The sequence below is a fragment of the Lutra lutra genome, chromosome 1 (assembly GCF_902655055.1).
Source record: "Lutra lutra chromosome 1, mLutLut1.2, whole genome shotgun sequence".
Classification (NCBI taxonomy): domain Eukaryota; kingdom Metazoa; phylum Chordata; class Mammalia; order Carnivora; family Mustelidae; genus Lutra; species Lutra lutra.
Window position 1 is genome coordinate 104,953,715 of NC_062278.1, and position 25,602 is coordinate 104,979,316.

At 35.2% G+C, this 25,602-nt stretch overlaps 1 protein-coding gene across 1 annotated transcript in view; it reads right to left on the minus strand.

Annotated features, from left to right (window-relative positions):
• The window catches only part of CCDC39 (coiled-coil domain containing 39), a 53,857-nt gene that overhangs the window by 10,865 nt on the left and 17,390 nt on the right, over positions 1 to 25,602 (minus strand). The window contains exons 8-13 of the mRNA XM_047731175.1: positions 18,204 to 18,307; positions 17,532 to 17,664; positions 14,508 to 14,702; positions 13,395 to 13,559; positions 10,657 to 10,794; positions 8,254 to 8,462 (exon numbers count right to left, since the gene is read on the minus strand). Coding sequence (XP_047587131.1) covers positions 8,254 to 8,462; positions 10,657 to 10,794; positions 13,395 to 13,559; positions 14,508 to 14,702; positions 17,532 to 17,664; positions 18,204 to 18,307 — 944 coding nt within the window. The remainder of the gene's footprint in view (positions 1 to 8,253; positions 8,463 to 10,656; positions 10,795 to 13,394; positions 13,560 to 14,507; positions 14,703 to 17,531; positions 17,665 to 18,203; positions 18,308 to 25,602) is intronic.

Genomic DNA, 25,602 nt, shown 5'->3' on the forward strand with positions numbered 1-25,602 from the left:
CAACCCAAATATTCATGGACAGATGAATGATACACTAAATGTGGTATATACATGCAATGGAATATTATTCAGCCTTAAAAGGAAATTGCATCACCTGCCTCATGGATGAACCTGAGGACATTATGCTAAATGGAATAAATCAGTCACAAAAGACAAATACTGCATGATTCCATTTACATGAAGTATCTAAAGCAGTCAAATTCATACAGACAGGAAAAAAAAAATGGTAGTAAAAAAAAGCTAGGGGAAGGAGGAAATGATTAATGTTTAGAAGGTATGGAGTTTCAGTTTCAGAAAATGAAAGAGTTCTGGAGATCTATTGCACTACAATGTGTATATACTTAATAATATTACTGAACTGTACACTTAATAATGTTTAGTATATTTTATGTTTTGTGGTTTTTTACAAAAATTTTTAACAAGATAGTCCAGAACAGGAATGTTAGTACATTTCCTTGCAAGACACACAGAAATATGAGAAACTATAAAGAAGTGCCTCCCAAGATTTAGACTTTTTTTACTCTGCTGATTTTTTCCTTTTATTCTGGCAGATTCATATTTTATGAACTTTTAAAAAACTCATTTGCCTACTACAATCTTATGAAAGTGTACTACCCAAGTATGGTGAGAAGAAATCTTCAACCTACCAGTTTTCCTACTCCTAAAGAAAATTTGGTGGTAAAACACATTAAGAAACAGAAGTTATGGCTTTGCTTATTTTTAAGTATTACTGTTGTATCATCACAAAATATTTAGTCAACTTTTATATGATTGTAAAAGACAAGACCTGTTGGATTCCAGCCTAAGATGGTCAACTGAGCACTACTACATCTCTTCTCCTTCCAAAAATGGAAAAGAATAAAAGGAGGAAAAAAAAAAAAAACCTGCCACAGTTCTGGGAAAGAGAAAGACACAATTTTGCCATGAACTCATGAAAAAAAATGGGAAACAAATGGGATTTGATTGATGGAGGGAGTGGGAGGATAGAGATAAAAACAGAAAATTATTAATGCAGAAATAAGAGCCACGTTTTATCAAAGAAGTCTGGAGAAAATTCAAATCCAAAAATAAGAAATAAAAAGATGAAGAGTGATCTCTTAGGCTATTATTAAGATAAGTAATGAAAGGATTGTCTACAGAAAATCTAGGCCACTCTCCTCAACCCCTCAAAGTTTATAGAAATGTTGGCAGGAATTATTTATGCTCCAATGATAAGCCGCCAAATTAGCAGAGTTCCCAGCATTGTTTGTCGGCTCTGAAGAAAAAAGTAAAAAAGAGCATGATGTAATTCCAGGCCCCCACAACAGTGGAGATTAATAAAAACCAAAGTTCCACCCATGAAGTAAATAGTCTTTATCACCCAAAATAAACTCCTTAAGGGACAAACTACTTTGGTCATTAAGGGCAAAATTAGCCCAGTGCCCAAAAGCAGACCTCCCATTTAGAGGAGAGACCAACTGGGGAAAAAGATCTATCTAACTGCAGAAGAAACCCATACCAGCTGCTATATCAATCACCATGATTATTAATTAAACATTTGTTATTAAATATAACAGAAAGCCAAGGACTATCAGACATTTTGGAAAGTTAACAGCATGAATGAAAAGAACAAAATCAGCAAACACAGGACATACACTAAGAGAAACAAAAATAATGCATGGGATAGAAGAGAACTTCCAAAGTATTCCAGTATCTCTAAAAGATGAGAGGATATTGATTCGAAACTATCCATAAACAAGAATGGACTGCTTTAAAAAGAAATGACCAGTGAAGGAACAAGAATCCTTGCAAATAGTTCCCCCGTCTCAACTTAACAGTAGTAAGTAAGAAAGATTAATCAATGATCTAGAGAAAGAGAGAAAGGGGAACAGAGAATGGAGAGTAGGCCAAGAGAAAAAGACTAGGGAGGGAAAGAATAAGAATATCTTAAAAAGGGGAATAAAAAGAACAGAAATTTTAAAATGAGAGTAAAGTTAAGAAATCTGGAAGACAGACCAACAACCACTAAAAATAAGCAACAAATGCAGAACACAGAGAGTGGTGTGAGAAAAAAAATTAAAGAACTAATAGAAAAATATTTCCCTGACCTAAAGAAAAACTTGATGAAATAATTGAGAGTTCACCAAGGTTCAAACAATAAAAATGAAAGCCAAAAAAAAAAAAAACAAAAACCAAACCCACCCAGACACATAGAGAAATTCTGAAACCCGAAGGATAAAAAAAGTGTTCCAAAGCTTTTCAGACAGAAATAAAAAAAAAAAAAACAAGTTCCTTACAAAACAAAATGAATTAGTCTGAGTCAGACGTCTCATAAAAACACTGTCATCTAAAAGAATATGAAACAATGCTTTAAAAGTCCAACTGTAATTCAAATATGAACAGAGTAAGTATGCTTTAAACATGCAAGAACTCAAAAATTTCAGAAAACATCAATTCTGGAAAAAAAAGTCAAAACATACTCCAGAAAAATGAAATGGGAATCGAAGAAAATAAGATGACAAAGATACTCAAAACAGTATTAAACCAAAAACAAGTAAAACATATAGCGAGGTGGAATTATTGCTGGCAATTGACTGTATAGTTTATGCAAGTTACAAGAAAGGAGTTCTTTAAAAACAGAAACATAATATTAAAAACAAAAAATAACAACCTGAAACTATAATTGGTGGTTTCAACAACACAGGAAAGAAGGATTAAGTAAAAGATGCTAGAAGTCTTATCTCTTTTATGAAGGGAAAAAAAATCGTAAGCTAATTAATCCTCAGTATTCACAGAGAAATAGGAAGGTTGAAGTTTCTCTTGAATTTAAGAATAACCAACAAAGGGTGCCTGGGTGGCTCAGTGGGTTAAGCCACTGCCTTCAGCTCAGGTCATGATCTCAGGGTCCTGGGATCGAGTCCTGGATTGGGCTCTCTGCTCAGCAGGGAGCCTGCTTCCCCCTTTCTCTTTGCCTACCTCTCTGCCTACTCGTGAGCTCTCTCTGTCAAATAAATAAATAAAATCTTAAAAAAAAAAAATAACCAACAAAAAAATAAAAATTAGAATGCATATATTCCAAACAATAAAAGAGGAAAGAAGGGAAAAACAAAATTAGTAAAACCAAAGAAAGACAGAAAAGACAAAAAGAATACCTATCATATAATCCACTTCTAGGTATTTATCCAAGAGAAAAGAAAGCATATGCTCATACCAAGCACATATATGTTCAGAACAGCTTTATCTATAATAGTTAAAACCCAGAAACAATAAATGTATACACAAATTGGGGTAGATGTATGCAATGCAATATTACTACTCAGTGATACAAATCTGGGGTCAACATATCATCCTGCCTGTTACCTGTTTTTGTACAGCCCATGAGGAAAAAAATGCCATTTACATTTTTTAAATGTATAATTAAAGAAAAAATCAAGAGGAACATTATATTTAATGAAAAATAAAAATTCTATGAAATTCAAATTTCAGTGTCTGTAAAGTTTTATTGGAATACAGGCATGCTCATTTATTTCCATACTATCTATGGCTGCTTCTGCTCTACAATGGCAAAGTTGGGTTGTTGCAACAGAGACCACATGACCCACAAAACCTGTAATACTTACTACTTAACCCTTATAGAAAATTGTGTAAGACACTGCTAAACTAATGTTTAACCTTCGAAGTTGAAATTTAACTCTCACTCTCTGCAGATGATATGATACTTTGTGTGGAAAACCCAAAACACTCCAAAACTGCTAAAACTTATACAGGAATTCAGTAAAGTGTCAGGATATAAAATCAATCCACAGAAATCAGTTGCATTTCTGTACACCAACAGCAAGACAGAAGAAAGACAAATTAAGGAGTTGATCCCATTTACAATTGCCCCAAAACCATAAGATACCTAGGAATAAACCTAACCAAAGAAGCAAAGAATCTGTACTCAGAAAACTATAAAGTACTCATGAAAAAAATTGAGGAAGACACAAAGAAATGGAAAAGCATTCCATGCTCATGGACTGGAAGAACAAATATTGTGAAAATATCTATGCTACCTAAAGCAATCTACATATTGATTGCAATCACTATCAAAATACAATCAACTTTTTCAACAAAATGGAACAAATAATCCTAAAATTTATATGGAACCAGAAAAGACCCTAAATAGCCAGAGGAATGTTGAAAAAGAAACCCAAAGTTGGTGGCATCACAATTCCAGACTTCAAGCTCTATTACAAAGCTGTGATCATCAAGACAGTATGGTACTGGCACAAAAACAGACACATAGATCAGTGGAACAGAATAGAGAGCCCAGAAATCGACCCTCAACTCTATGGTCAACTAATCTTTGACAAAGCAGGAAGGAAATATCCAATGGATAAAAGAGTCTCCTCAACAAATGGTGTTGGAAAAATTGGACAGCCACATGCAGAAGAATGAACTGGACCATTTCCTTACACCACACACGAAAATAGACTCAAATGGATTAAAGACCTCAATTGAGACAGGAATCCATCAAAATCCTTGAGGAGAATACAGGCAACAGCCTCTTCAGCCTCCACCGCAGCAACTTTTTCTTCCTAGAAACATTGCCAAAAGCAAGAGAAGGGCAAAAATGAACTACTGGGATTCATCAAGATCAAAAGCTTTTGCACAGCAAAGGAAACAGCCAACAAAACCAAAAGACAACTGACAGAATGGGAGAAGATATATGCAAACAGCATATCAGATAAAGGGCTAGTATCCAAAATCTATAAAGGACTACCAAACTCAACACCCAAAGGACATATAATCCAATCAAGAAATGGGCAGAGGACATGAACAAACATTTCTGCAAAGAAGACATCCAGATGGGTCAACAGACACATGAAAAAATGCTCCGCATCACTCGGCATCAGGGAAATACAAATTAAAACCACAATGAGATACCACCTCGCACCAGTCAGAATGGCGAAAGTTAACAAGTCAGGAAACAACAGATGTTGGTGAGGATGCGGAAAAAGGGGAAGCCTCCTACACTGTTGGTGGGAATGCAAGCTGGTGCAGCCTTTCTGGAAAACAGTATGGAGATTCCTCAAAAAGTTGAAAATAGAGCTACCCTACAATGCAGCAATTGAACTACTGGGTATTTACCCTAAAGATACAAATGTAGTGATCCGAAGGGGCATGTGCACCCAAATGTTTCTAGCAGGAATGTCCACAATAGCCAAACTATGGAAAGAATCTATATGGAAAGATGTCCATTAACAGATGAATGGATAAAGAAGTGGCATATATACACACACACACACACACACACACACACACACACACAATGGAATACTATGCAGCCATCAAAAGAAATGAAATCTTGCCATTTGCAATGATGTGGATGGAACTAGAGGGTATTATGCTGAACAAAATAAGTCCATCAGAAAAAGACAATTATCATATGATCTCTCTGATATGAGGAATTTGAGAGGCAGAGTTGGGGGGGTTGGGGGGTAGGGAAGGAAAAAATGAAACAAGATGGGATCAGGAAGGAGATAAACCATAACAGACTCTTAATCTCACAAAACAAACTGAGGGTTGCTGGGGGAAAGGGGTGTATGGAGAGGGTGGTTGGGTTATGGACATTGGGGAGGGTATGTGTTATGGTGAGTGCTGTGAAGTGTGTAAACCTGATAATTCACAGACCTGTACCCCTGGGGCAAATAATACATTATATGTTAATAAAAATAATTAATAAAAAATTCACAAAGTTGAAATTTACAATTAGCTAAGCGTCTATCTCAAAAAGTTAAGCACATCAAAATAAACCCACAAAAATAGAAGGAAAAAATAATAGATGTGAGAGCAGCAATTAATAAAATAGAAAAGTGGTGACCTGGGTGGCTCAGTCAGTTAAGCATCCAACTCTTGGTTTCAGTTTAGGTCAGGATCTCAGGGCCGTGAGATCAAGCCCTGCATGAGGCTCTGGGCTTGACTTGAGGCCTACTTGAGATTCTTTCTTCATCCCTCTCCCTCCCTTTCTGCTCCTCCCTGACTCATGCTTTCTCTCTCTCTCTAAAATAAATAAATAGAATCTTTAAAAAATAATAATAAAATAGAGAATGGATTCACAATAGAAAAAAATGAACAAGCATTGTTTCTTTTCAAGGAATAATAAAATTCATTAACCACTGCAAGACTTGTCCCACCTAAAAAAGAGAAGTCACAAATAATATCAGGAATGAAAGGCTACAAACACTGCAGCTATTAAACAAATAATAAAATGGTATCATAAACAATTTTATGGCAATAACTCAAAATTTAGATGAAATGGAAATTTTTTCCTAGGTAAAAATATAATTTACTAAAACTTACTGAAGAAGAAATACAAAATCTATGTTGTTCTATAACCAATCAATAAATTGAACCAGTAGTTGAAAATCTTCAAAAAAGTCCAGGTCGGGGCGCCTGGGTGGCTCAGTGGGTTAAGCCGCTGCCTTCGGCTCAGGTCATGATCCCAGATCCTGGGTTCGAGCCCCACATTGGGCTTTCTGCTTAGCAGGGAGCCTGCTTCCTCCTCTCTCTCTGCCTGCCTCTCTGCCTACTTGTGATTTCTCTCTGTCAAATAAATAAATAAAATCTTTAAAAAATAAAAATAAAAAAAAAAAGTCCAGGCATCCAATGGCTTTACTAGTAAGATCTTTGAAAATTCAAGAAAGATATAATTCTACTCTTTTACAAACTTACCCAGACTATAGAAAAATAAAAAACACACAGAATCATTCTATGAAAGCTGACATAACCTTAATTACCTGATAACTTGACAACAACACAGAAAGGAGAATTATAACCACAGATGTGACAAATATATACAAATATCACCAAAACAAAATCTAGAATTATAGAAAACGTAATATGTGACAGAGAAGTTTTGTTTATTCCTGGATTATAATGTTATTTTAACCTTGAAAAATCAATCACTATATTTAACTATACTAACAGACGGAAGGAGCTACATCATATCAATGAATACAGAAAAAGCATATAACAAAAGTCAATATCCATTCCTGATGAAATGAACTAAAACAAAACTTAGCAAAGAATGAAAATAGATGGGCACTCCCTTGATATTTAAAAATTATCTCAAAAAAGTCTATAATTCATATTAGTGATAAAATGATTCCCTTCCAGATCAGGTCCAAGACCAGGGGACCTACAATCACCATTGCCAGTTGGCACTGACCTGGAGGTCAGACAATAAGGACAGTGAAGCAAAAGAAAGAAAAGTTATAAAGATTGAAAAGAGAGACACAAAACTGTTATTTGCAATGAATGTGAATGAAATACCTAGAAATTAGAATCTACAGATCAACTGTCAGAATTAATAACAGTTTAAGCAAAGTTGCTGGATTCTTAATACATAGAAATTAACTGTATTTCTATAATGCTAGCAACAAACCAAAAATGAAACAATTTAAAAGGAAATAACATTTACAGAAACATTTTAAAAAGTAGCATGTAGGAGTGCCTGCATGGCTCAGGCGATTGAGCATCTGATTCTTGATTTTGGCTCAGACCATTATCTCAGGGTCCTGAGATAGAACCCCACATCATGCTCCACGTTGAGCATGGAGCCTGTTTAAGATTCTCTCTCTCTCTGCCCCCTGTCCTCCCCCTACTCATGCTTTCTCTCTGTCAAATAAATAATAAATTAATTACTTAATTAATTTAATCATATAAAAAGCATGCAGTCAGGAATAAATTTTTTATAAAAGATATGCAAAACCTCTAGGGAAAAATTGTTTTAATAAATGCAGCCATAAGGAAAAGCATGTTATTGAACTCTCACCACAAAACATACTTGAAAATCAAACAAGGAAATTAGTGATCTCATTGCAAAAGGGATAATCTAGAGAATTAGAAGCTACCCAAAGGAAAGAGTGAGGAAAAAACATAGGTTTTTTATTAAAATGTGTCCAATATATTAAAAGCCTTTTCAGGGCGCCTGGGTGGCTCAGTGGGTTAGGTCTCTGCCTTCAGCTCAGGTCATGATCTCAGGGTCCTAGGATTGAGCCCTGAGTCAGGCTCTCTGCTTGGCAGGGAGCCTGCTTCCTCCTCTCTCTCTGCCTGCCTCTCTGCCTGCTGGTGATCTCTGTCTGTTAAATAAATAAATAAAACCTTTAAAAAATAATAATAAAATAAAATAAAAGCCTTTCCAAATAAGAAAAAGATGATCATCCAGTCAGTTCTTCTGACATCAATTACATTTTCAAAAAAATTTTAGCAGTATTTTAAAGCACAAAATACCTTATGTTCTGCCGTTCTTGATCAACATATCTTATTTGTGATGCAAGCATTGTTTTGTGAACCTTAATTTCTTCGATTCGTTCTTCCATAGCTGTGTGTAACTGCTGTTTTCTTTTTTCCAGAGAAAGTACTTCTTCTGCCTTACTGTGAAGCATTTCTCGAGTACGTTTAACCTCAAGTTTTAAAAGATTATCTTCTATCATCAAATCCTATCAACATAACAAAATTGTCAGATACTTAAATTATTACTGTTATACACAGACCAAAATGCTTTCTTTTATTGCCACAAAAGTCAAACTTGAAAATACAACTTTTTCTAATTTGACCACTGACCAAGATAACTAGGATTAAATTTAGATTGCTCTCAGTGATAACGATAACTAGGATTAAATTTAGATTGCTCTCAGTGATAACTCTTGGTTTTTCTTCATTTTTAAGAAAAGGATTTATTCCAAGTCTTATTATAATTCAATTTGAAATTTAAGTTTTACTAAAAAAAAAAAAAAAAAAAGGAAGATTCCCAAAATCTTACAATCCAGGAAATATATATATATTCCTATGGATGAAAATTTTTATATTCTAAACTAAATCTCACAAAATAACATGTAAATAAATTTCTATTCTAAACAATTCAGTCATGGATAGAATACTGACAGAAGAGTACACAAATAAATCACTTTTCAGAATAGAAAGCCCAGAAACAAACACTCCAGAACATAAGACTTTATTATTTCAAAACAAAGCTTTTTAGTTGGAGAAAAGATTAGGTCCCTACATCTCAAATGTACTAAAAAGAAATTCCAGATTAATGAAAAATTTACTGTAAGAGATAATACCAATGCAGTTACTGAAATATTAAACATTTGTTTGATTTTTAGTATGACAAAGAAGTTTCTAAGTATAAAAATTTTTTAGGGAAAAAGTAATTGATGTTAAAAAAGGTTTTTAATGTCAAAAATCTGAATAAAAATTTAAAGATAAATGGAAAAAATATTGATAATATGACAGTTAATATTTTTACATATGAAGGTCTTTTGCAAAGCAATTAAAAAATATAAACCTTCTAATAGAAATATGGGCCAAGATAATAAACTAGAAATCCAAAAAAGAAAGATCATGGAATATAACGTACATTTTTTTTGAGAGGAAGAGAGCACACAGAAGTTGGGGGGGGAGGGAAGGGGGACACAGAGGGAGAGGGAGAGAGAGAATCCCAAGTAGGCTCCATGCTCATTACAGAGTCCACATCCCACAACTCTGAGATCATGACCTGAGCTGAAACCAAAAGTTAACACTTAACCCACTAAGTTAACACTTAACCCACTAAGCCACCCAGCCACACCTAAACATTTTTATTTAAACATAAATATTTTAAATTTTATGTTTAAACATCACGTTGTCACCAACTTAAAAAATATAGACTAATACAATGAAATACCATGTTTGCTCATCAAATTGACAACACTTTTATGAATTATAATATCCACGCTTACTGATGGTGAGTAAAATAGAATGCTCACACACTGCTGTGGGACTATTAGATGAACCCTCTAGAAGACAGTTTGGCTTAAAAATTAGTCTGGGGGCACCTGGGTGGCTCAATCAGTTGAGTGCCCAACTCTTGGTTTCGGCTTGGGTCATGATTTCAGGGTCATGAGATCAAGCCCTGTGTGGAGCTTCCCACTCAGTGTGGAGTCTGCTTGGGAAATCTCTCTCTCTCCCTCTGCCCCTCCCCTTGTTCATGCGTGCACTCTCTCGTTCTAAAATAAAATGAAATCTTTTTTTAAAAAAATAGTTTTAAGACACTGAAAATATTCATTCTTTTTGAACCGTAATAACACAGTTAGAAATTTCTCGTAACTCATTGAACAATTATACAACGACATATATGCATACTATATGGTAGTACTATATTTTCTTTAAGTGGGCTCCATACGCAAAGTGGGGCTCAAACTTATGACCCTGAGAACAAGTTGCATTCCACTGACTGAACCAGTCAGGTCCACCTGATAGTACCACTTAGAATAACCACACAATGGAAATAAACACACATCCAAAAACACATATCCAAAAAACAAGATATGGTTAAATATGTTATGGAAATTCGCATGCAATAAACTGTAGGAGGACTTTAAAAATAATTTTTAAAGAATACTTAATGTTTAATATTTAACGTTTGCTGACATACATGGAAATAGATAATATATTAAAAAATTTTTAAATAATATATATAAAGTCAATTTTCTTCAAAAGACTAGAAGGAAATACTATAACACTTTATCTTGTATACAGTGATTATAGTGAGTTATTTTCATCTTTATAGTTTGGTATATTTTTTAAATTTTCTATAATTAGCATTAAAATGTGTTTTTTAATATTACATACACATACGATTTACTGCACCTGTTTCAAAGCTCTGGTTTTATTAAGTTCTTTCTCTGATCTGTCATTGAAAAGGTTTAGTTCATTTATTTTGGTCATGAGGAACTGTTTTTCATCACAATTTTTACTATTTGACTTCTTGATAAAGTAAAGATCATTCTATAAAAAGGGAAAAGAGGTACATAAATATATATTTTAAAATAACATTAAATAAACATATCTTACATTAAATTATGTTCCATTGAATATTTATAATAATTGGATTTTTAAATCTCACACTTCATGCTCTAATGTTTCTAATATAACAACACGTAGATATTCACATAGAAACATATTCCTTTTTATCACCTATTGATTTTTTGGATTTGGTTTTGGTTCAATAATTCTGCAAAATATTATGTATAGTTCAACCTAAATTATTGGGTGATTGCCATTTATGGGGAGAAATATGAAGAGGAAGCCAAGCATCAGTTCAGTATACAGCTCACCTTTTGAAGTTCCTTATTTGATTGAACCCAAGTCACAGAAGGCAAAAACCTTCAGTCTAAAAAAGCATAGGGTTTTGGTTCCCAGTACAAGTTCTAGAATCAGATGGCCTTAATTACACATGAGTTATCTGACCCTGGTGGGCAACCTACTCTTCCTTAGTTTCCTCATTTCTAAAATGGAGATGACAGTACCTACCTGCCTGGGCTGCTATGAGGATTAGAGATGTTACTGTCAAAGAGTGTCGACAACAGTGTTTGACACACAGAAGTGCCATGAATTTTTATTATTACTTAATTACATGTATAGTTATGTATTGCTAGAGAGAAAAATGCTAGAAAAGTTCTAATTCCATCAGATGTGTAAGTGTGTCACACATATCCATCAGATACCAGGTTCCTAGCTTTATAACAGCCTACATCTCCCTACTCACCCAGACCTAGGAACAAGGTTTACGCTCATAATCCCCTCTGGGTACCTAAAGCAAAAACTTTCTAGTTTCAAGACGTAGTTCTGTTCTCTCTCTCCCTCTGTCTTTTACTCTCTCTTTCTCTCTGCCTCCCAACTATGCCTCTCTCATTGCCTGTATTTCTCTTAGGTATGAAGAGAATTGCATTGCATCAAGACCGTAAGAAGAGGAATTTTTGTGTGTGTATGATTTCATAAAATCACACATAAAAAAGTGATTTCATAAAATTGACTTTTAGAATGAAAAAAATTTTAACTTAAGGTGATTTTCAACCAGAAGGAATTAGTTTCTATTATTCAAAATATGAAATGGAATAGCATGGAAGAGGTAATGCAGAATGACTTCACAATCTCATGGTACTACTGAGAAGAGCAGACCTTCATTAGAAGGTTAACTAGCTTTAATATCTTAAAAACTTCACTTGCATTTCTTGTAATTTATTTATCTCTCTATTAAAACCAAGTTGGGAGAGGCAGTAAGTACTATACGGCTGTATAATGGATAGAGCCTGAGTAGTTAAAAGGCAGAACACTAGAACTATTCCTACACAGCAAAACAGATACCATTCACACCAGAGTCAAGAAATGTGCTTGCATGCAAATGTCACCCTCCTATCATTCAGCAGCATTCATATTCTTATCATATTCTATGTAATTAAAACAATACCATTTATCGAATACCTCCTAAAAGCACTGTGTTAAGATACACATTGCTTCTAATTCTCCCAAATACCCTAAAATAATACCAAATATTTTCTTTCATTTAATAGATGAGTTAACTAGGGCTCAGTTAACTGGGTCTCAGAAAAGTTGAAATAGAAGTACTGAAATAAACTTTATATTCACAACCACTTGTTTTTTATTCCAAAATACGTCTTCTTTTCCACGAAGTTAAGGAAACAGTTTTTAAACATTTCATCAGGCCACAAACTACTCCAAACCAAAATTTTATCATCTTAAAATTTAAAAAAAAAATTATTTTAAAAAGTAAGAACTTCCTTTCACCTTTGCAGTCCTGAAGGAATTCAGGGCAATCCTTCTTATAACCACTAGAGGACACCGATCACAAGCCTTTCAAACTGTAAATGACATTCCCATCTTTTGGGGTTATTCCATTCAGGTACGTGAGCTCATTTACTTACTCTCAGTTAAACTTTACAATACGATTTATATTACATAGGCTCCCCTAACATAGGCTTTATATGACTATAAACAGTAATATACCGAAAGATGAAGAACATTTTTATCTTATTAACAAAATAGAACCATTCAAAAAATTGTAACCAAGTAAAAATATGAATAACAATAGATGACCCACAAAGGTCATTTCAAAGATAAAGGGCAATCAAGATATTCTGGCAAAAACATAATAGAAAAATGAAATTCATCAATGTTTTAAACCATGTACTATTTAAGAGTATTTTGAAGTCCAGTGGGCTAAGCATCAAATCCTAGCACTCCATGTACTAGCTGTGTACAGCTTGGTTACATGTGTAACCATGGACAAGTTACTTAATTTGTGACACGAGTATTAATATCTCCCTCACAAGACACTGATAAAGATTAAATGAGATAAATACTAAAAGCATATAATATATTTAACATATAGTAAATGTATAATCAATGGTAATGTTATATTCTCGTAGTCAGTATAGAAACATGAACATTAGTTCATACATTTGTTATATATGCAAGTAGCTTGGCAATCATCCTATCCAAACATGGTCTTAGGACCATGTTGACTTAAAACAGAATAACTAATGACTGGGATATTTGAAACATCAAAAGTATTTTGGCTAAGTTACATGAAGTTTCTTGATCTGTGTTTCCAAAAGGCCAAATGTAGATTTTTTCTCTTCCAACATCTTTTTAAGTTCAACAATTTTTGTTTCAAGGGCTTGTTTTTCTTCTGAATTAATTTCTCCTTTTAACCGTGACATTCGGCGTTCCACTTGTTGAATGTAAAAATCCTGTTGCATTTTTTTAAAAACAGATAATGAGAAATAAACAGTTAAAACCATTTCTATAAATGTAAAAACACAATAAACACTTTCTTAAAGTTTAGTCTTAAGTATCTTCATTTACTAAAGTCACTTTAATTCATCAGTAATTTATAGTATAAAATCCTTCTTAGCTCTAAGCAAAGAAATAGCAAACCATTCCTCAACGATCTAGTGCATGATAATGACATAAAAGTAAGTAATCTTCTGAAAATATAAGAAGTCAGCTAGGAGGATATTCACCATACTACTAGGATGAAACCTCAGTAAAACCACTGGATTTATACGGACATGGATTTTTGAGGGCCCATTTTCTAAGGGATACAAAAAAAAGTCATAAATTGTTAGCCATGGATGGCTCAAATATGGTGAACTTCCAATGAATTATTTTTAAAAGAATACTTCAGCATCTGTAATTTTGAGAAACTAATACTGCATTAGATAAGGAAATTGAGATGTAGAGAGGAATGATATTAAAGAATTAACATGAGACAGAATATATAAATGGAACATATAAGTGAAAACTTCCAAAGTGCTTTTAAACTATTAGTTTATAGGCAGGGGTAGGGAAGCCCATGTTTGCATGACTAAGACTCAAGATACAGTTTTTCCAGGTTTCAGATATCCCACTCCTTGTTTTGTTTTACTCCAGGCCCAATTGCCCCAGGTTCCTCTAAAGCATGGTTGTCTCTCACTAGAGTAGTCTATCCTCTCACCTGTTCATTTCAGATAAAGAAAAAAAATAGCTTTTAAGGCTCCCTTACCTTACTACTGACCAAACGTGATATCCCATTTCAATATTTGTCTATCCCTCCAAGAATGCTTTAAAAATCTTTGCTTTTTCAGGACACTGTGGTATCTTAACCATCACAACTATAACAAATCAATATGGAAGACATTCATAAGATTAACATCTACCTGACTGTACATAATTTCTTGCTGCTTCAAGGTTTCAAAATCCAGTTTATGTAACTGATGGTTGAGGTGCTTTAGAGAGGACCGAGTTCCTTCGATTTCTGATACAACAGCTTTTTCTTTCATTGTCTCAGTTTGTAATTCCTGAACTTTCTTAAATAGTACCTCTTTCACTATGTTCAACTGAACTTCCACTTCCTGGTGATAAGAATAATAGTGATCAATGAAATTATAGTAGCTTAAAATGTTTTATTTTATGAACATTATAATTTCGGGGGTCATAAATTAACCCCCCCCCCAACATTTTAGCCTTTAAGAATATAAGAATGCCCTTCCCACAGTTTCAACAAATCTCCAACATTTCTTATAGTCTACTCTATTCCAGTACCTTGATCTGTCATCTCAATTCTGTACCATGTCACCCTGACCTTAGAACTTAGCCATTCCACTGGTTTCCTTAGAAAGTAAAATATACCAGAGACACACAACTTTCAAGTTCACAGAATTTGCTGAAGTCCTGAGGTTGTTACAGGAAAGAAATCATATCATGCAATCTCCCACCTTCTTCTGGGCACTATCCAGGGGTGAGCAGGTAAATGTTTATCCACCAGCTTTCCAAAGGATGGGAGGTTAGGGGGAAGAAGCTGATTTTTCATTGTATAAATATTCCCACTATGGCCAATTTCAAGCCACTAACATGATTCCATTAAATGCAGAGATGGGAAGAGATAGGCAGTAGCAAGCCATTACATAGCATTTCCACTATACAGATATAATAAATGTAAGTAATCTTAAGAACATAAATAGATAATAGTAAAATCTAGTAAAATAATTTTGAAGTGATGAGTGTTGAGTACTTATTTTACTTCATTTTGAATGTTATATATTTAATTATAAGTCTATATAACTTAATTTTTAACAGTAGCTATGTTAGCAGCTGACTTGCAAAATTCCAGGAAATTCAACTATCATTTGTTTTGAGCTGGGAAGTGCTGGCCCCAACATGCTACTGGCACTACCCTTTATTCACACCTTGAAAGCTCCAGTTGGCCTCCCTACATGTGCAGCCTTCCAGGAAACAGAAACCAGTCCCCCATTCCCACTCCTCATTTCTTAAGAGGCAGATCTGTCTTGACCTCAAGGTTTCATGACCATGTGTTCTAGACTACTCCCATGCCAAGCAAGATCTGTTGAAAGTTATCATTTTAAATGTTGAAATAATTTCCCTCTGTGTTCTTACACCCAGATAAGCATATTTCCTTTTGGCAACCAATGAACCTCAATATGAAAAAAAAATCTGTGACTGGCAGATTTAAATTTTGACAAATTAAAAAACAGAATATAATCTTAAGAATGCTTTTTTATATAATAGACAATTTTCATTTGTTTTAAGACCTTCTTAAAGATTGTCTGGCAGTTTTAAAGTCAGTGCTTGGTGGTATAACACAGTACACTTCCAAAACATATAGGTTAGGATTTTTCCAAACAAAAACCAACAGCTACAAAAACCAAGATTATGAATAAAATGCTGCTATACATGCTGCCATAATAAACTGTAGCACACATGCTTCCAATCCCATTTTTTCTAATTAAGCTAATTCCTTCAAAAATGTCACCAGTTTTTAATGTCATCATCAAAAGGTCTACTTTAGGGGCGCCTGGGTGGCTCAGTGGGTTAAAGCCTCTGCCTTCGGCTCAGGTCATGATCCCAGGGTCCTGGGATCGAGCCCTGCATTGGGCTCTCTGCTCAGCAGCGAGCCTGCTTCCCTTCCTCTCTCTCCTGCCTCTCTGCCTGCCTGTGACCTCTGTCTGTCAAATAAATAAATAAAATCTTTAAAAAAAAAAAAAAAAAGGTCTACTTTATATGGATTTCAGTCTCTTTTTTTTTAATCTTTTTTTTTTTAAGATTTTACTTATTTATTTGACAGACAGAGATCACAGGCAGGCAGAGAGGCAGGCAGAGAGAGAGAGGAGGAAACAGGCTCCCTGCTGAGCAGAGAGCCTGATGTGGGGCTCGATCCCAGCACCCTGGGATCATGACCTGAGCCGAAGGCAGAGGCTTTAACCCACTGAGCCACCCAGGCGCCCCTGGATTTCAGTCTTTATAGATTTCTAATAAGTTCTAATACTGTCCTATTTCATGCCTTAGGGGAAAAAAACCAACTTTTTAAAAATAATGTGATTTATACTCATATACCACTCAAGTCATGACTTCATTATTCAGGGATTTTAAACATTGAACAGCACACCGAAGAAGCTTGATTCCATCCAAATATAAGCGAAACCATACTTGATATTTACCAAATGGAGGATATTGCCATGATATTACTCAGAAAAAGAGTAAAAGCAAGAAGTAGTATAAATAGTGTCAGATCACAGAAGTCACTTCAAAGTTTTCAAAGAGGAAGTGATGAACCAACCTTTTCCAGATCCTCAAAAATCGGCCTAAATGTTACCAAGATGCCAAAGACATTCCAACAGAGTTAATAGAGTAGAACACTTAAGAGTCCATTTACCTATAAATGGTGCCAGACCATCAGAGATAACAAATGATAAAGAAATACAGGGAAGGAATGTAGACCATTGGGGAAATTTGATCACAAAGAAAGGAAAGAAGAAAAAAAAAAAAAAAGAAAACCAACAGTCAGGATAGAAATCAATTTTAAAATATGGGCATTTTTCAAGGTACCTTCGCAATATAAGAGCATATATATGAATGGCAAGCAGAGACACACCAGGCATTGGGAAGGCACAAGATTACAGGTAGAGGGCTACTTGTCAAAGAAGACATCCACGTCAAATGTCAAAAGTGAAGCAAAAGGAGAAAGAGAAGCTTTAAGATAAAAGGCCAGAAATATCCTTGGAAGCCACACACAAAGAGGGGTCCAACAACTCAAATTCTGATTACAAATGTAATCACACCAGAAAGCAGAGCCTCTTCAAAGACCTCCTACTCCCTGATTGCAAGAGTCTAATTCACTGTTGCAAGATTCACCCTGACTGTTAAGAACTAAAACTAAACTTTACCTTTACATTTTTTTCCTCCTCCCTTAGCATATCTTCCAAATTGGTAGCTTTCTCTTCTACAGACATTGTTTTCTCAGTTATCTGCTTTAATTTTTTTCTCACAATCTGATTATGATTTTTAATTTTCTGTAACCTAGAGAGAGTTTATGAGGAAAGACAGAAAACATGTCTAAAAAGTAATACAAACAAGAAACAGTTTATCCTAAGATTTCTTCGTTATAACGTGAAGGTTTCTTTTGCCATAAACCTATTCATTACCTTTTTGTTACCTTTCTGTAAACCTTATATATTTATTAAACATATATTTAATAGATCATAAAAATATTGTTCCTAAGCCTTTACAAAGAAAAACCCAGAAAAAACTTTTTTTCAAGTTTAATCATTTAGCAGCTATCAGTTTACAATTATTAACAAGAGCTTAAATATTTAATAATTTTTCTAGAGGTAGTCAAGAACTGGGGTGCCTGGGTGATTCAGTCATTTAATGTCCAACTCTTGATTTCAGATCCAGCTGTGATGTGAGGGTCATGAGATTGAGCCCTGCATCTTGTCCCTCTCCCTCTGTTCCTCCCTCCACTTGTTCTCTCTCTTTCTCTCCAATAAATAAATAAAATCTTTAAAAAATAGAAGTAGTCAAGAACTGTAAACATATATAAATATCTTTTTTCTTACCTTGCTGTTTCTTCATGAATGTCCTTCTTTACTTTGGAAATATTTCTCCTTATAGCTTCTAAATCACTGGAACTTCTATTCACAGTGGCTTTTAAAGAATCCAGCTATTCATTAGTTAACAGACAGAAATTAAATTTTTATTCTACATCTTATAAATTAATTTCATTTTTGAGAAGTTCTATCCTGAACATGTTAGTTTTTAACCTACATCACAACCATAAATACAGTGGCCATTTGCTGTAAAACATATTAACAGCTTTTCTTTTTTATTTGATATTATATTCTGAATGGCTTATTGCATGATACTGGCAAATTACAGACTTTACATAGATGTATTAAAGGTACATAGAGCAAAAGCATCACAGTATTGGATTTTGGCAATGATTTCTTGGATATGATAGGCAACAAAAGAAAAAAAGACACACTGGACTTCATCAAAATTTAAAACTTCTGTGCATCAAAAGACAGTATCAACATAGTTAAAAGGCAGTACAAAAATGTAGAAAACACTTGCAAATCATATACCTGATAAGGGATTAATATCTAGAATATATAGATAATTTCTAAAACTCACCACCACCAGCACCACCAAAAAACAAAAACAAAAACAAAAAAAAACAAACCAAACTGATCCAAAAAATGAGCAAAGGACTCAAATAGCATTTCTCCAAAGAAGATATACTAATAGCCAATAAACTCATTTAAAAAAATGCTCAACAGCATCAATCCTTAGGGAAATGCAAATCAAAACCATAATGAAATACCACCTCACACCCTTCCATGAGAATGGCTCCTACCAAAAAAAGAAAAGAACAAGTAAAAGTGATAATGTGAAGAAACGAATGTTTGTGCACTCTTGGTGAAAATATAAAATGGTACAGCCTCTCCAAAAAATAGTATGTTGGTCCCTCAAAAAATTAAAAACATAATTACCATAATTATCATCCAGGAATTCTGAGATAATTGTACACCATGTTCATAGCAGCATTATTCACAATAGCTAAAACATGGCAGCAACCCAAGTGTCCACTGACAGATAAACAGAGAAGCAAAACGTGATATATATATATATGTATATATATATACATATATATATACATATATATTTTATATATACATATAATGGAATAGTATTCAGCCTTAAAAAGTAACAAAAATTTGACATCTGCAACAACATAGATAAACCTTGAGAACATTATGCTAAGTGAAAAAAGTGAAATAAGCCAGTCAAAAAGATAAATACTGTCTGATTTCATTCATATGAAGTACTTAGAGTAGTCTCATAGAGAAAGTAGAATGGTAGTTACTAGGAGCTGGGAGAAGGGGTAGAATGGGGAGTTACAGTTTAATTAGTATGTGGTTTCAGTTTTACAAGAAGAAAAGAGTTACAGAGATTAATGGTGGTGATGGTTGCATAACACTAGGAATGTATTTAATCCCACTGAACTGTATGCTTGAAAATGATTCAGATGGTAAACTGTATGCTATGTGTACTTTATCTCAAAATTTTAAAAAGATTTTATTGATTTATTTGGGAGACAGAGTGAGAAAGAAAGAACATGAGCAGGCAGAAGGGCAAGGGAGAAGCAGATTCCCCACTGAGCAGGGAGCTCAATGCAGGGTTCGATCCCAATACTCTGGGATCATGATCTGAGCTGAAGGCAGACGTTTAACTGACTGAACCACCCAGCTGCCCCTACTTCATCTCAATTTTAAAATTTAGAGGAAAGAAATGAAGTACTGATGCATGCTACAACATGGATAAACCTTGAAAACATCATGTAAATAGAAGAATTTATATGAAATGTCCAAAATAGGCAAATCCATAGAGACAGAAAGTATATTAGCAGTTGCCAGGGCTGGGCAGGAGGAGGGAAGTAGAATGATTTTTTTTTTTAAGATTTTATTTATTTATTTGACAGAGAGAAATCACAAGTAGGCAGAGAGGCAGGCAGAGAGAGAGGAGGAAGCAGGCTCCCTGCTGAGCAGAAAGCCCGACGCAGGGCTTGACCAGGACCTGGGATCATGACCTGAGCCGAAGGCAGCGGCTCAACCCACTGAGCCACCCAGGCGCCCCAGTAGAATGATTTTTAATGGGTAAGTGTTTTTTTTTTTTTTGGAAAGACAAAGATAGTCTAAAATTAGATAGTGGTGATGGTTGCATATTCTATGTAATAATAAAAACCAGTGAATTATATATTTTAATTTTTAATATTTTTTATTTTTTTATAAACATAATGTATTACTACTCCAGAGGTACAGGTCTAGGAATAGCCAGGTTTACACACTTCACAGCACTCACCATAGCACATGCCCTCCCCAATGCCATAACCCCATCACCCTCTCCCTACCCCCTGGCCAACCTCAGTTTGTTTTGTGACATTAAGAGTCTCTGATGGTTTGTCTCCCTCCCAATCCCATCTTGTTTCATTTATTCTTTTCTAACCCCCCCAAACCCCCCACGTTGCACATCCACTTCATCATATCAGAGAGATCATGTGATAGTTGTCTTTCTCTGATTGACTTATTTTGCTAAGCATAATACCCTCTAGTTCCATCCATGTCATCGAAAATGGCAAGATTTCATTTCTTTTGATGGCTGCATAGTATTCCATTGTATATATATACCACATCTTCTTTATCCATTCATCTGTTGATGGACATCTAGATTCTTTCCATAGTTTGGCTACTGTGGACATTGCTACTATAAACATTCAGGTGCACGAGCCCCTTCAGATCACTACGTTTGTATCTTTAGGGTAAATATCCAGTAGTGCAATTGCTGGGTCGTAGGTTAGCCCTGTTTTCAACTTTTTGAGGAACCTCCATGCTGTTTTCCAGAGTGGTTGCACCAGCTTGCTTTCCCACCAACAGTGTAGGAGGCTTACCCTTTCTCCACATCCTTGCCAGCATCTGTCATTTCCTGGCTTGTTAATCTTAGCCATTCTGACTGGTGTGAGGTGATATCTCATTGTGGGTTTTTTTTTTTTAAGATTTATATATTTATTTATTTGACAGACAGATCACAAGTAGGCAGAGAGGCAGGCAGAGAGAGAGGTGGAGACAGGCTTCCTGCGGAGCAGAGAGCCCGATGCGGGGCTCAATTCCAGGACCCTGGGATCATGACCTGAGCTGAAGGCAGAGGCTTAACCCACTGAGGCACCCAGGCGCCCCTCATTGTGGTTTTGATTTGTATTTCCCTGATGCCGAGTGATGTGGAGCACTTTTTCATGTGTCTGTTGGCCATCTGGATGTCTTCTTTGCAGAAATGTCTGTTCATGTCCTCTGCCCACTTCTTGATTGGATTATTTGTCCTTTGGGTGTTGAGTTTGCTAAGCTCTTTATAGATTTTGGATACTAGCCCTTTATCTGATATGTTGTTTGCAAATATCTTCTCCCATTCTGTCAGTTGTCTTTTGGTTTTGTTAACTGTTTCCTTGCTGTGCAAGACTTCATCTTGATGAAGTCGCAATAGTTCATTTTTGCCCTTGCTTGCCTTGCCTTTGGCAATATTCCTAGGAAGAAGTTGCTGCAGCTGAGGTTGAAGAGGTTGCTGCCTGTGTTCTCCTCAAGGATTTTGATGGATTCCTGTCTCACACTGAGGTCCTTAATCCATTTTGAGTCTATTTTCGTGTGTGGTGTAAGGAAATGGTCCAGTTTCATTTTTCTGCATGTGGCTGTCCAATTTTCCCAATACAATTTGTTGAAGAGGCTGTCTTTTTTCCATTGGACATTCTTTCCTGCTTTGTTGAAGATTAGTTGACCATAGAGTTGAGGGTCGATTTCTGGGCTCTCTATTCTGTTCCACTGATCTATGTGTCTGTTTTTGTGCCAGTACCATGCTGTCTTGATGATCACAGCTTTGTAATAGAGCTTGAAGTCTGGAATTATGATGCCACCAACTTTGGGTTTCTTTTTCAACATTCCTCTGGCCATTTGAGGTCTTTTCTGGTTCCATATATATTTTAGGATTATTTGTTCCATTTCTTTGAAAAAAAATGGATAGGATTTTGATAGGGATTGTATTAAATGTATAGATTGCTTTAGGTAGCATAGACATTTTCACAATATTTTTTCTTCCAATCCATGAGCATGGAACATTTTTCCATTTCTTTGTGTCTTCCTCAATTTCTTTCATGAGTACTTTATAGTTTTCTGTGTATAGATTCTTAGTCTCTTTGGTTAGGTTTATTCCTAGGTATCTTATGGTTTTGGGTGCAATTGTAAATGGGATCAACTCCTAAATTTCTCTTTCTTCTGTCTTGCTGCTGGTGTATAGAAATGCTACTGATTTCTGTAGATTGATTTTATATCCTGACACTTTACTGAATTCCTGTACAAGTTCTAGCAGTTGTGGAGTGGAGTCTTTTGGGTTTTCCATATATAGTATCATATCATCCGCAAAGAGTGAGAGTTTGACTTCTTCTTTGCCGCTTTGGATGTCTTTAGCTTCTTTTTGTTGTCCGATTGCTGAGGCTAGGACTTCTATACAATGTTGAATAGCAGTGGTGATAGTGGACATCCCTGCCGTGTTCCTGACCTTAGCGGAAAAGCTCTCAGTTTTTCTCCATTGAGAATGATATTTGCAGTGGGTTTTCATAGATGGCTTTGATAATATTGAGGTATGTGCCCTCTATCCTTACACTTTGAAGAGTTTTGATCAGGAAGGGATGCTGTACTTTGTCAAATGCTTTTTCAGCATCTATTGAGAATATCATATGGTTCTTGTTCTTTCTTTTATTAATGTCTTGTATCACATTGATTGATTTGCGGATGTTGAACCAACCTTGCAGCCCTAGAATAAATCCCACTTGGTCATGGTGAATAATCCTTTTAATGTACTGTTGGATCCTATTGGCTAGTATTTTGGTGAGAATTTTTGCATCTGTGTTCCAGGATATTATTGGTCTGTAATTCTCTTTTTTGATGGGATCCTTGTCTGGTTTTGGGATCAAGCTGATGCTGGCCTCATAAAATTAGTTTGGAAGTTTTCCTTCCATTTCTATTTTTTTTGGAACAGTTTCAGAATAGGAATTAATTCTTCTTTAAATGTTTGGTAGAATTCCCCTGGGAAGCCATCTGGCCCTGGGCTTTTGTTTGTTTGGAGATTTTTGATGACTGTTTCAATCTCCTTACTGGTTATGGGTCTGTTCGGGTTTTCTATTTCTTCTTGGTTCAGTTGTGGCAGTTTACATGTCTCTAGGAATGCATCCATTTCTTCCAGATTGTCAAATTTGTTGGTGTAGAGTTGCTCATAATGTGTTCTTGTAATTGTTTGTATTTCTTTGGTGTTGGTTGTGATCTCTCCTCTTTCATTCATGATTCTATTTATTTGGGTCTTTCTCTTTTCTTTTTGATAAGTCTGGCCAGGGGTTTATTGATCTTATTAATTCTTTCAAAGAAGCAGCTCCTAGTTTCATTGATTTGTTCTATTGTTTTTTTTTTTGTTTGTTTCTATTTCAATGATTTCTGTTCTGATCTTTATGATTTCTCTTCTTCTGCTGGATTTAGGCTTTCTTTGTTGTTTGTTCTCCAGCTCCTTTAGGTGTAGGGTTAGGTTGTGTACCTGAGACCTTTCTTGTTTTTTGAGAAAGGATTCTATCGCTATATATATTCCTCTCAGGACTGCCTTTGCTGTGTTCCACAGATTTTGAACTGTTGGCGTTTTCATTATCATTTGTTTTCACGAATTTTTTCAATTCTTCTTTAATTTCCTGGTTGACCCATTCATTCTTCCGAAGGATGCTCTTTAGCCTCCATGTATCTGGGTCCTTTCCAAATTTCCTCTTGTGATTGAGTTCTAGCTTCAGAGCATTGTGGTCTGAAAATATGCAGGGAATGATCCCAATCTTTTGATACCGGTTGAGACCTGATTTGTGACCCAGGATGTGATCTATTCTGGAGAATGTTCCATGTGCACTAGAGAAGAATGTGTATTCTGTTGCTTTGGGAGGGAATGTTCTGAATATATCTGTGATATCCATCTGGTCCAGTGTGTCATTTAAGGCCTTTATTTCCTTGTTGATCTTTTGCTTGGATGATCTGTCCATTTCAATGAGGGGAGTGTTAAAGTCCTCTATTATTATTGTATTACTGTCGATGTGTTTCTTTGATTTTGTTATTAATTGGTTTATATGGTTGGCTGCTCCCACGTTAAGGGCATAGATATTTAAAATTTTTAGATCTTCTTGTTGGACAGACCCTTTGAGTATGATATAGTGTCCTTCCTCCACTCTTATTATAGTCTTTGGCTTAAAATCTAATTGATCTGATATAAGGATTGCCACCCCATCTTCCTTTTGATGTCCATTAGCATGGTAAATTGTTTTCCACCCCCTCACTTTAAATCTGGAGGTGTCTTTGGGTCTAAAATGAGTTTCTTGTAGGCAGCATATTGATGGGTTTTGTTTTTTTTAATCCATTCTGATACTCTGTGTCTTTTGATTGGGGCATTTAGCCCATTTACATTCAGGGTAACTATTGAGAGATATGAATTTAGTGCCATTGTATTGCCTATAAAGTGACTGTTACTGTATATTGTGTCTGTTCCTTTCTGATCTACTACTTTTAGGGTCGCTCTTTGCTTAGAGGACCCCTTTCAATATTTCCTGGAGAGCTGTTTGGTGTTTGCAAATTCTTTCAGTTTTTGTTTGTCCAGGAAGCGTTTTATCTCTCCTTCTATTTTCAATGACAGCCTAGCTGGATATAGTATTCTTGGCTGGATGTTTTTCTCGTTTAGTGCTCTGAATATATCATGCCAGTTCTTCTTGGCCTGCCAGGTCTCTGTGGATAACTCCGCTGCCAATCTAATATATTTACCATTGTATGTTACAGACTTCTTTTCCCGGGCTGCTTTCAGGATTTTCTCTTTGTCGCTAAGACTTGTAAATTTTACTATTAGATGATGGTGTGTGGACCTATTCTTACTGATTTTGAGTGGGGGTTCTCTGCACCTCCTGGATTTTGATGCTTGTTCCCTTTGCCATATTAGGGAAATTCTCTGCAATAATTCTTTCCAATATACCTTCTGCTCCACTCTCTCTTTTTTCTTCTTCTGGTATCCCAATTATTCTAATGTTGTTTCGTATTATGGTATCACTTATCTCTCAAATACTCCCCTCGTGGTCCAGTAGTTGTTTGTCTCTCTTTTGCTCAGCTTCTTTGTTCTCTGTTATTTGGTCTTCTATATCACTAATTCTCTGTTCTGCCTCATTTATCCTAGCAGTAAGAGCCTCCATTTTTTTATTGCACCTCATTAATAGCTTTTTTTATTTCAACTTGGTTAGATTTTAGTTCTTTTACTTCTCCAGAATGGGCTTTTATTTCTCCAGACAGGGTTTCTCTTATATCTTACATGCCTTTTTCGAACCCAGCTAGAACCTTGAAAATCATCATTCTG